At 44.2% G+C, this 13,132-nt stretch overlaps 1 protein-coding gene across 2 annotated transcripts in view; it reads right to left on the reverse strand.

The window, feature by feature from the left end:
- Positions 1-13,132, reverse strand: part of LOC122553999 (serine/threonine-protein kinase PAK 4-like) — a 61,554-nt gene that overhangs the window by 4,758 nt on the left and 43,664 nt on the right. For both annotated transcript variants that reach the window (XM_043698485.2, XM_043698486.2), the window contains exon 8: positions 8,713-8,847. In XM_043698485.2, coding sequence (XP_043554420.2) covers positions 8,713-8,847 — 135 coding nt within the window. The remainder of the gene's footprint in view (positions 1-8,712; positions 8,848-13,132) is intronic.

A 13,132-nucleotide genomic window follows, 5' to 3' on the forward strand; every position in this document is an offset into this window, starting at 1 on the left:
GGGGAACCTTTTCAAGTGCCTTGCTGAAGTCTATATACACCACATCAACTGCTCGACCTTCGTCGACCTGTCTTGTCATCTCCTCAAAGAACTCAGTAAGATTTGTGAGACATGACCTGCCCCTCACAAAGCAATGCTGACTGCCTCTAATCACACTATGCTTTGCCAAATAGTTATAAATCCTATCCCTCAGAATTCTTTCCAAAACTTTGCTGACCACAGACATAAGACTGACATTTTGCTGACCACAGACATAGAACAGTGAATTCCAAGCTTCTTTGTTGAAAGCACTGTCCACTGTTTTTAGATAATAGCTCCCTCCAACCCCTACCTAAAGAATAATACTAAGTATTTAAATCTGCTGCTATCAAATTTCTAAATTATCTAGTAGAAGAATATTTAAAATCTTATCAATTTTCTACATATTAGGAAACAGTGTCACTTGTGCATTCAGCTGGATGTAGTGAGTCAGAGATGAAAGTAATGATTGAGACGGACTGAGACACATATCTCTTGTTGTGTGATCCACAGTTTGGGTATGAAAGGAGGGTCTCGTTGTGCGGGATGAGGCTGCAATACTTCATCAATAGACGTTTTGTGGACAGCATTTGGAAACATAGCTGGGACAGTGATGCTGAGGTGTTGTGAGGCAGTGTTACATACTTCCCCATATAGGAATACATAGCAACCCCAAGAAGAATGGGAGGGGGAATCATCACTGATCTATTTTTGTTATTTTGATGCAAATTGAAGGTACCAGGGTAGTGCCAGAGCTTTTCTTCGGATTAGAAATAGGCCATTCAGCCCTTCGGGCCTGTCCCACCATTTATAACATAGAACAGAGAACAGTATAGCACAGTACAGGCCTTTTAGCCCTTGATATTATGCCGACTTTTTATCCTACTCTAAGATTAAACAAACCTACGCACCATTCATTGTACTATCTTCTGTTTGCATATCCAAGAGCCGCTTAAATGTCCCTAATGTAACTGACTCTACTGCCACTTCTGGCAGTGCATTCCATGGACCGACCACTCTCTGTGTAGCTCTGACCTTCCCCCAAACACCTTAAAATTATGGCCCCTTGTGATAGCCATTTCCACCCTAGGGAAAAGTCTCTGGCTATCCACTCTAACTGTGCCACTCATCATCTTATACACATCTATCAAGTCACCTCTCATCCTTCTTCACTCCAATGAGAAAAGCCCTAGCTCCCTCAACCTTTCTTCATAAGACATGCCCTCCAGTGCAGGCAACATCCTGGTAAATCTCCTCTGCAACCTCTCTAAAGCTTCTAGATCCTTCCTATAATGAGGCAGCCAGAAATGAACACAATATTCCAAGTGTGGTCTAACCAGGACTCTATAGAGCTGCAACATAACCTCGTGACTCTTAGACGTAATCCCCTGCTACTGAAAGCCAACACACCATATGCCTTCTTAATAACTCTATCAACTTTGAGGGATCTATGAACATGGACCCCAACATCCCTCTGTTCCTCCAAACTGCCAAGAACCCTGCTTTTAACCCTGCAAACTGCATTCATATTTGACCTTCCAAAATGAATCACTTCACACTTTCCAGGTTGAACTCCATCAGCCACTTCTCAGCCGAGTTCTGCATCTTGTCAATGTCCTGTTGCAACCTACAACAGCCCTCCACACTATCCACCACTCCACTAACCTTCGTGTCATTGGCAAACTTACTAACCCACCCTTCCACTTTGTCATCCAAATCATTTATAAAGATCAGAAAGAGCGGAGGTCCCAGAACCTATCCCTGTGGAACACCACTGGTCACCAAGCTCCAGGCTGAATACTTTCCATTTACTACAACCCTCTGTCTTCTATGGGCCAGTCAATTCTGTATCCAGATAACCAGTTTTCCCTGTATCCTCTGCCTCCTTACCTTCTGAATGAGCCTACCATGGGAACCTTATCAAACACCTTGATACAATCCATGTACACCACATGCATTGCTCTACCTTCATCAATGTGTTTTAGATTATATTAGATTACTTACAGTGTGGAAACAGGCCCTTCGGCCCAACAAGTCCACACTGCCCCGCCGAAGCGCAACCCACCCATACCCCTACATGTAACCCTTACCTAACACTACGGGCAATTTAGCATGGCCAATTCACCTGACTGTGGGAGGAAACCGGAGCACCCGAAGGAAACCCACGCAGACATGGGGAGAATGTGCAAACTCCACACAGTTAGTCGCCTGAGGCGGGAATTGAACCCGGGTCTCTGGCCACTGTGCCATTGGATAGGTATATGGAGGATAGTGGGTTAGTGTAGTTTAGGTGGGCTTGGATCGGCGCAACATCGAGGGCCCAAGGGCCTGTACTGCGCTGTATTCTTCTATGTTCTATGTTCTATGTTCTATGTGCCGCCCACTACATCCTCAAAGTTTTGTTACATCCTCAAAGAATTCAGTAAGGTTTGTGAGGCATGACCTGCCCCTCACAATGCCATGCTGACCATCTCTAATCAAACTAACCTTCTCCAAGTAATCATAAATTCTGTCTCTCAAAATCCTCTCCAATAATTTGCCCACCACAGATGTAAGACTGGTTGGTCTGTAGTTATCCCTATTACCTTTCTTGAACAAGGGAATAACATTTTCCACTCTCCAATCTACTCCAGTGGACAGTGAGGACGCAAAGATCATTGCCAAAGATGCAGCAATCTCTTACCTCACCTCCTGAGTATGGCCCGGGAACTTATCTATCCTTATGCTTTTCAGATTTCTAGCACATCCTCCTTCTTAACATCGACATGTTTGAGCATATCAGTCTGTTTCAAACCGTCCTCACAAACACCAACGTCTCTCTCAGTAGTGAATACTGAAGCAAATTATTAATTAAGGACCTTCTCTACCTCCTCCAACTCCAGATACACATTCCCTCCACTATCCCTGATCGGCCCTACCCTCTCTCTCTGGCAATCTTCTTGTTCTTCACATAAGTGTAAAATGCCTTGGGGCTTTCCTTAATCCTACCCACTAAAGCATATTCATGCCCCCTTCTAGCTCTCCTAAGTCCATTCTTCAGAGGGTGATAGTAGATAGGAAGTATTCAGCCTGGAGCTCAGTGGACAGTGGTGTTCGATAGGGATCTGATCTAGGACCTCTGCTCTTTCTGACATTTTTAAATGACTTTGATGATGAAGTGGAAGGGTGGGTTAGTAAGTTTGCTGATGCCACAGAGGTTGGTGGAGTAATGGATAGTGTGGAGGGCTGTTGTAGGTTGCAATAGGACATTTAGTTCAATTTAATGAGATAATGGATGATCTACGGCCTAACCCCATTTTTAAAAATACACTTGCAGACTGGGGCATCACTGGCTGTGTCAGCACTTATTTCCCATCCCTAGCTGCCCTTGAGAAGGTGGTGGTGAGCTATCTTTATAAGCCACTGCAGTCCGTCTGCTGTTGTTTGACCCACAATGCCCTTAGAGAGGGAATTCCAGAATTTTGACCCAGCGACAGTGAAAGAATGGCAATATATTTCCAAGTGAGGATGGTGAGTAACTTGGAGGGGAACTTGCAGTGGTGGTGTTCCCATGTATCTGCTGCCCTTGTCCTTCTAGATGGAAGTGGTCATTGGTTTGAAAGGTGCTGTCTAAGCATCTTTGGTGACTTTCTGCAGTGTGGCTTGTAGATGGTACACACTGCTGCCACTGAGTGGTGGAGAAAGAGGATCTATGTAGATTTGGTGCCAATCAATCAGGAGCAAGAGTAACAGGGTAGTTATTAGGGGGACTTTAACTTCCCCAATATTGACTGGGAATACTATAATTCAAGTAGTTTAGATGGGTCAGCAGGAGGGTTTTCTGACACAGTATGTAGACAGGTCAACAAGGGGCAATGCCATATTGGATTTGGTACTGGGGAATGAACCCAGCTAGGTGTTAGATTTGGAGGTAGATGAGCACTTTGGCGATAGTGACCATAATTCGGTTATGTTTACAGTAGCAATGGGCAGGGAAAGAGGTTTAACTGGGGAAAGGCAATTATGATGCGATTAGGCAAGATTTAGGATGCATAGGATGGGGAAGGAAACTGCAGGGGATGGGCACAATTGAAATGTGGAGCTTATTCAAGGAACAGCCACTGTGGGTCCTTGATAGGTATGTACCTGTCAGGCAGAGAGATAGTTGCTGAGAGAGGGAGCCATAGTTTACTAAAGAAGCTGAAACTCTTGTCAAGAGGAAGAAGAAGGCTTATGTGAGGATGAGGTGTAAAGGCTCAGTTAGTGGGCTAAAGAGTTATAAGTTAGCCAGAAAAGATAGGGCTAAGAAGAGCCAGGAGGGTACATGAGAAGTTGTTAGCGGATAGGATTAAGGAAAACTGTAAGGTATACCAGAAATAAAAGAATGACTAGAGTAAGATGAGGGCCAATCAAATATCGGAAAATTGTGTGTGGAATCTGAGGACATAGGGGAAGCGCTGCATGAATACTTTTTGTCAGTATTCATGTTGGAAAAGGGCAATGTTAGTGAGAATACAGAGATACAGGCTACTAGATTAGATGGGATTGAGATTGACAAAGAGGAGGCTTTAGCAATAAGACCCCTGAGCCGGATGGGATTTAACCTCGGATTCTCTGGGAAGTCAGGGAGGAGATTGCAGAGCCTTTGTCTTTGATTTTGATGTCATCATTGTTGACAGGAGTAATGCCAGAAGACTGGAGAATAGCAAATGTTGTCCCTAGTTAGAAGAAGGAAAGTCGAGACAACCCTGGTAATTATAGACCAGTGAGCCTTACTTCAGTTGTGGGTAAGGTATTGGAAAAGATTATAAGAGATAGGATTTATAATCATCTATAATTATTAGAGATAGTCAACACGGTTTTGTGAAGGGTAGGTCTTGCCTCTATAACCTTATTGAGTTCTTCGAGAAGGTGACAAAACAAGTGGATGAAGGTAAAGTGGTTGATGTGGTGTATATGGACCTCAATAAGGTGTTTGATAAGGTTCCACACGGTAGGCTATTGCACAAAATACAGAGTTTCGGGATTGAAGGTGATTTCACGATTTGGATCAGAAATTGGCTAGCTGAGAGATGACAGAGGGTGGTGGTTGATGGGAAATGTTCATCCTGCAGCTCAGTTACCAGTGATGTGCCGCAAGGATCTATTTTGGGGTCACTGCTATTTGTCATTTTTATCAATTATCTGGAGGTGGGCGTAGAAGGATGGGTTAGTAAATTTGCAGATGGCACTAAGGTAGGCAGAGTTGTAGATAGTGCTGAAGGATGGTGTGGGTTACAGAGGTACATAGATAAGGTGCAGACCTGGGCTGAGAAGTGGCAAATGGAGTTTAATGGGGGAAAAGTGTGAGGTAGCTCAATTCGGCAGAAATAACAGGAATGCAGAGTAGTGCTAATGGTAAAATTCTTGGCAGTGTAGATGAACAGAGAGAAGTTGGTGTCCAGGTGCATAAACCCCTGAAAGTTGTCACCAAGGTTGATAGGGTTGTTAAGAAGGCATATGGTGTGTTGGTGTTTATTGGTAGGGGAATTGATTTTAGGAGTCATGCGGTCATGCTTCACTGTACAAGACACTGGTAAGGCTGCACCTGGAGTATTGCGTGCAGTTCTGGTCACCACATTATACGAAAGTGTTCAGAGGAGATTTACTAGGATGTTGCCTGGTACGGAAGGAAGGTCTTATAAGGAAAGGCTGAGAGAACTGAGGCTGTTTTCGTTGGAGAGAAGAAGATTGAGAGGTGACCTAATCGAGAAGTATAAGATAATCAGAGAGTTAGATAGGGTGGACAGTGAGAGCCTTTTTCCTTGGATGGTGAAGGCTAACACGAGGGGGCATAACTTTACATTGAGGGGTGATAGATTTAGGACAGATATTAAGGTAGTTTCTTCACTCAGAGAGTAGTAGGGGTGTGGAACGGCTTGCCTCCAACAGTAGTAGACTTGCTGATGTTAAAGGCATTTAAATGGGCATTAGAAATACATATGGATAATAATGAAACGGTGTAGGTTGATGCACATCAGATTATTTTCACAGGTTGAGCAACATCGAGGGCCGAAGCGCCTGTACTGTGCTGTAACGTTCTATGTTCTACGTTGTTTTGTCCTGGATGGTGTCAAGCTTCTTGACATTCCTGACTTGTGCCTTGTAGGTAGTGGATAGGCTTTAGGGACACAGGACATGGGTTACTCGCTGCAGGATCCTAGCCTTTGACCTGCTCTAGTAGTCACTGTGTTTATGTGGCAAGTCCAACGGAGTTTGTAGCCAAGGGTAATCCCAAAGATGTTGATAGTGGGGGATTCAGTGATGGTAACACTATTGAATGCTAAGGGGCAGTGTGGTTAGATTGTCTCTTATTGGAGATGATGATAGTGTGGCATTGGTGTGGTGTGAACGTTACTGCATTTGGTCCATATCCCTTAATACCTTTGCTGAATAAAAATGTATTTAAAATTGACTAACCCTGCATCCACTAGTATTTGTGGAAGAGAGACCCACTCCATTAATGGGGGCTCAGCCCACAGTGTGTCACAGGGTGGAATCCATCTCATCAGAACACATTCTGATATAGGCACCAACCCCTATTCCAGTTACACATTTTTAACTCAACTTAGAAAGTAGTTTCTGATATCTAAAGTTCTGGCACAAGATCGTGAAGGAGCTCAACTTGAAAGTAGTGCCTCCCTAGTGATGTATTCACTAGAGTTGATTTGTCTGTCTACCCGGCGGAAGTCCCTCATAATTCTAACTCTCTCATTGAAACCCATTCCTCTCTATCTGACTCCCTCCCCTTCACCACTACAGGCTTCTGCACACTCAGCATTGATTCTCATCCTCCCCATTCTCTCACTGACTGAACCATATAGATAAAACCAATCTCATGACTCTAATCCCCATCTTCGTATAAGTCCCATCTCAGGGTGTGTTCATCACCGTGCTCCAAATCCCTGTAGCCTCCTCAAGCCCTGGACCTCCTCACCTTCCAGTTCTCTGAATCCCACCCTCCCTTTGCCTCATTATTGCAAAGAAGCCTTAACAGCCACAGCCTGGTATTTACTCTTTAAACCCCCTCCGGCAGAGGAGAAATAGGTGCAACATTATACCAATGCTTCCATCCCCCACTCCCTCCCACCAAGGTTTTACCATTTAACAGTGGGTGGAAGAGCTGTCCACCTCATTCTCCCTTTCCCCAGACATATAGGTCTCTATTCTGATTAATTTTGACTCAGAAACAGTCCAGTACAGAATAGATTTTTTGTAAAATATCAATGGCATCTGTAATCAGGTTTAAGAATGCTTGATAAGGTCTTTTAAGCATTTGTATCAATTGTTAAGGGATCAAATACAAATTTCTTAGCCTAAAAGAGATACTGGCTCACAGGGCCTGACACCCGCTGGCCTGGAGACAGTGCCAATCAGAAGGAAGTTAAAACCAAAATCATGCAGCTTGCAGGCATAAAGGAAAGCTGTGAGTAAAAGGGAGATGTTACAAGCAGGAGAGCTGAGTGTGAAGGTCGTCAGCATATGGATGCAACCATGAAGAGAAAGTAGGCAGAGATAGAAGGATAGGAGGGAAGAAAGAAATCCCTCTCAGTCAGTTTTTCTCGATGATAGAAATGAAGACAGCAGATCGACAGGTACTGTGTGTGCTGGCTAAATTTAAACTGCCAGAGAAGTGATACTGAGTAAATGGTTGGGACTGTGGGCTGACAAATACCTGGGTCAAGGTGGACTTCATCCTAGGGTCTTAAAGAAAGTGGCTGGTGAGATAGTTGATGTGCTGGTTTTAATTATTCAAAACTCCCTAGATTTGGGACAGCGCCATTAGATTGCAAGATAGCAAATGCAATTCTTTTATTCAAAAAGGCAGGGAGGCAGAAAGCAGGAAACTACAGGCCAGTTAGCTTTACACCTGTCATAGGAAAAATGTCAGTAAAAATGTTATAATAGTGCATTTGGGTAGATTTAAGGTAATCAAGAAGAGCCAATATGGTTTTGTCAAAATGAAGTCACTTTTAACCATCTGTGGGAGTTATTTCAGAGGAAGTAACATGCTATGGATTGAAGAGGGAACTATACTAGCTACATATCTGGAGAACTGTGAACAGCATTGCTCACCTTATTTATGGAAGATATCAATTCGTTGGATGCAATTCAGAGGGTTCACTACATTAATACCTGAAATGGGTGGATTATCTCAATGGCGGTATGGCTTGTATCTGCTAGAGTCTAAAAGTGTAAGAGGGGACTAGAGATGATATTTCCTTGTGGAGACTCTAGAACTCAGGGGTCATTGTTCCAAAGTAAGAGGTTGACCTTAAAACAGAAAAGAGACAAAGTTTTGTTGCACGTTTTTGGAACTCACTTGCTGAAAATGCTGATGGTAACAGAGCCCGTGGATATTTTTAAGGCAGAGATAGATAGATTCTTGCTAAGCAAGGGGGTGAAAGGTAGCCAGGGAGACGGATTTGAGGTCCCAATCAGATCAGCCATGATCTTACTGAATAGTGGAACAAGATCAAATGGCTTACTTCTGTTCTTTGGTTGCTCATAGTAACTCCCATGTGTTTCATGATTTTGAGGTGAAAGGTTGAATTAGTGAGTCAGACTTAGGACCGACCATGTTGATGCCTCACAGGGTAGGGATTTAAGCAAATCTGCCCCATTGAGGCCTCATCCTTCCTGGGATCTAGGTGTCATGGTATTTAGAGCACTGACCTTGTGTTCCAGCTTCGGTCTGGGGGGCAAGTTGTCCCGCAGCAATTTCATAGCCTCGACAGGAGAGTCACTGAAGTAGGGGGGCTCTCCATCAATCATCTCCACCACCATGATGCCCAGTGACCAGATGTCCACCTACAATATGAAGGAGCATTTTACTATTTGTCTCCATTCTCAGATTCCACCAACAGCTGTTGCCAGCACCAACATGGCAGCTCAGGTTCTGGGCAGTGGAACTATGGATACTCTGTGCCAACCATCCACAAGGCAACACCCTCCCATCGCATAAGAACTTCAGCCCATTTTGTTTTTTTTATTCATTTTAGGATGTGGGTATCGTTGGCTGGACAAGCATTTATTGCCCATCCCTAGTTGTCCCTTGAGAAGGTGTTGGTGAGCTGCCTTCTTGACCCGCTGCAGTCCAGGTGTTGGTTGACCCATAATGCCCTTAGGGAGGGAATTCCAAGGTTTTGATTAGATTAGATTCCCTACAGTATGGAAACAGGCCCTTTTGGCTCAACAAGTCCATAACCGAACCTGCTGCGCTTTTCCAGCAACACATTTTTCAGCTCTGATCATCAGCATCTGCAGTCCTCACTTTCTCCATACCGAACCTTCGAAGAGTCACCCACCAAGACCCAGTCCCCTACCCTATATTTATCCCTGACTAATGCACCTAACACTATGGGCAATTTAGCAATTCACCTGACCTGCACACCTTTGGATTGTGGGAGGAAACCGGAGTACTCGGAGGAAACCCACGCAGACCCGGGGAGAATGTGCAAACTCCACACAGTGGAGTGTGAAACAGACAGTCACCCAAGGTGGGAATCGAACCTGGATCCCTGGCACTGTGAGGCAACAGTGCTAAACACTGAGCCACCATGCTGACCATTTGACCGTTGAAGGAAAGGTGATATAGTTCCAAGTCAGGATGGTGAGTGGCTTGGGGGGCAACTTGAAGGTGGTGGTATTCCCATGTACCTACTGCACTTGTCCTTCTAGATGGAAGTAGTCGTGAGTTTGGAAGGTGCTTTCTAAGAATCTTCTGTAGTGTATCTTCTAGATCTTTGATCTCAGCACTGCACTCATGGCCAGGACAGGGTTCTAATGTCTGTTCAGCCCAATGTCATCTGACCCTCTAGCCCAGTTACGTTCACATGTTGACTCCAACCCTGAGCCAGAGATTTGGTCCTTCATCCCCTTATCTTGCTCCTTTTCAAATCTCGCCTCTGGGATCTACTGCCCCCAAGCCTTGCCCCACCATGTCTGTGTTTGTCTTCATTCTAACTCTCCCACCCACATTCCAGGGTAGGATTTCACCTCAGTTCAGCCCATAACTGGCCTCTGAACCTGTCTCACCATTCCCATTATTGCTTTTCAGACTGGAGACCTGTGAACAACGGTGTGCCACAAGAATCGGTGCTGGGTCCCCTGCTTTTTGTCATTTATATAAATGTCTATGAGGTGAATATAGGAGATATGGTAGTAAGTTTGCAGAAGACATCAAAATTGGTCGTATGGTGGACAGATGGGCTGAGGAGTGACAGATGGTTTTTAATTTGGCAGCGCACTCACACAGTGCTGAGGACCCGGGTTCAATTCCTGCCTCAGGCAACTGTCTGTATGGAGTTTGCATATTCTCCCTGTGTCTGCGTGGGTTTCCTCCAGGTGCTCCAGTTTCCTCCCACAGTCCAAAGATGTGCAGATCAGATGTGAATTGGCCATGCTAAACTGCCCATAGTGTTAAGTGCATTAGTCAGAGGGAAATGGGTCTGGGTGGGTTACTCTTCGGAGGGTCAGTGTGGACTGGTTGGGCCAAATTGCCTGTTTCAACTCTGTAGGGAATCTAATCAATTTAGATAAATGTGAAGTGCTGCATTTTGGAAAGGCAATTCAGGGCAGGATTTATACACTTAATGGTAAGGACCTGGGGAGTGTTGCTGAACAAAGAGACCTTGGAGTGCAGGTTCATAGCCCCTTGAAAGTAGAGTCGCAGGTAGATAGGATAGTGATGAAGGTGTTTGGTATGCTTTTCTTTATTGGTCAGAGTATTGAGTACAGGAGTTGGGAGGTCACGTTGCGGAAGTACAGGATACTTTTAGAATAGTTAGGTCACTGTTGGAATACTGCATTCAATTCTGGTCTCCCTGCTATAGGAGGGATGTTGTGAAACTTGAAAGGGTTCAGAAAAGATTTACAAGGATGTTGCCAAAGTTGGAGGGTTTGAGCTATAGGGAGAGGTTGAACAGGCTGGGGCTGTTTTCCCTGGAGTGTCGAAGGCTGAGGAGTGAACTTATAGAAGTTTATAAAATCATGAGGTGCATGGATAGGGTAAATAGACAAGGTATTTTCCCTGGGTTGGGGGGAGTCCAAAACTAGAGTGCATAGGTTTAGGGTGAGAGGGGTAAGATTTAAAGGGACCAAGGGGGCAACTTTTCCATGCAGAGGTATGGAATGAGCTGGCAGAGGAAGTGGTGGAGGCTAGTACAATTGCAACATTTAAAAGACATCAGAATGGGTATATGAATAGGAAGGGTTTGGAGGAATATGGGCCAAACGCTGGCAAATGCGACTAGATTAATTTAGGATATCTGGTTGGCATGGATAAGTTGGACTGATGGGTCTATTTCTGTGCTGTACACCTCTATGATTCATGTCCTTTCTAAATTTTTCTCCTATCAACTTGAAAATATACCCACAAGTCTTGATATCCTTCACCCTAGGGAAAAGATCATCGTTAGTACCTCTTATCAAGAAGAAGAAGGAGGAGGCTTATGTAAAGATGAGACGTGAAGGCTCAGTTAGGGCGCTGGAGAGTGACAAGTTAGCCAGGAAAGACTGAAAGGGAGAGCTAAGAAGAGCTAGGAGGGGACACGAGAAGTCTTTGGCAGGTAGGATCAAGGAAAATCCTAAAGCTTTCTATAGGTATGTCAGGAATAAAAGAATGACTAGGATAAGATTAGGGCCAGTTCTGTGTGGAGAGGCGCTAAATAAATATTTTTCATCAGTATTCATACAGGAAAGAAAAATCAATGTTGTTGACTGAATCCTGAGATACAGGCTATTAGACTAGACAGGATTGAGGTTCACGAGGAGGAGGTGTTAGCAATTCTGGAAAGTGTGAAAATAAATAAGACCCCTGGGCCGGATGGGATTTATCCGAGGATTCTCTGGGAAGCCAGGGAGGAGATTGCAGAGCCTTGGTTTTGATCTTTATGTTGTCATTGTCTACAGGAATAGTGCCAGAAGACTGGAGGATAGGAAATGTTGCCTCTTGTTCAAGAAGGGGAATAGAGACAACCCTGGTAATTATAGACCAATAATTACTTCTGTTGTGGGCAAAGTTTTGGAAAGGAATATAAGAGATAGGATTTATAATCATCGAGAAAGGAATAATTTGATTAGGGATAGTCAACACGGTTTTGTGAAGGGTAGGTCGTGCCTCACAAACCTTATTGAGTTCTTTGAGAAGGTGACCAAACAGTGGATGAGAGTAAAGCAGTTGATTTGGTGTATTTGGATTTCAGTAAAGCGTTTGTTAAGGTTCCCCATGGTGAGCTATTGCAGAAAATACGGAGACATGGGATTGAGGGTGATTTAGTGGTTTGGATCAGAAAATAGCTTATTCCTGATGAAGGGCTTTTGCCCGAAACGTCGATTTTGCCTGTCCTCGGATGCTGCCTGAACTGCTGTGCTCTTCCAGCACCACTAATTCAGAAAATAGCTAGCTGTAAGAAGACAGAGGGTGATGGTTGATAGAAAATGTTCATTCTAGAGATCAGTTACTAGAGGTGTATTGCAAGGACCTGTTTTGGGGCCACTGCTGTTGGTCATTTTTATAAATGACCTGGATGAGGGCATAGTAGGATGGGTTAATAAATTTGCAAATGACACTAAAGTTGGTACAGTTGTGGACAGTGCAGAAGGATGTTGTAGGTCACAGAGGGACATAGATAAGCTGCAGAGCTGGGCTAAGAGGTGGCAAATGGTGTTTAATGCGGAAAAGTATGAGGTGATTCACTTTGGAAAGAGCAACAAGAATATAGAATACTGGGCTAATGGTATGATTCTTGGTAGAGTGGATGAGCAGAGGGATCTCAATGTCCATTTACATGGATCCCTGAAAGTTGCCACCCAGGTTGAAAGGGTTGTTAAGAAGGCATATGGTGTGTTAGCTTTCATTGGAGTTTCAAAGCCATGAGGTCATGCTGTAGCTGTATAAAACTCTGGTGTGGCCGCATTTGGAGTATCACGTACAGTTCTGGTCACTGCATTATAGGAAGGATGTGTAAGCTTTGGAAAGGGTTCAGAGGAGATTTATTAGGAGGGAAGTTCTTATGAAGAAAGGCTGAGGGACTTGAGGCTGTTTTCGTTGGAGAGAAGAAGGTTAAGAGGTGATTTAAAATAGGCATACAAG

Source organism: Chiloscyllium plagiosum, unplaced genomic scaffold (assembly GCF_037043375.1).
Source record: "Chiloscyllium plagiosum isolate Xiang-an unplaced genomic scaffold, Cpla_swu_hap1 HiC_scaffold_8, whole genome shotgun sequence".
Taxonomy (NCBI): Eukaryota; Metazoa; Chordata; class Chondrichthyes; order Orectolobiformes; family Hemiscylliidae; genus Chiloscyllium; species Chiloscyllium plagiosum.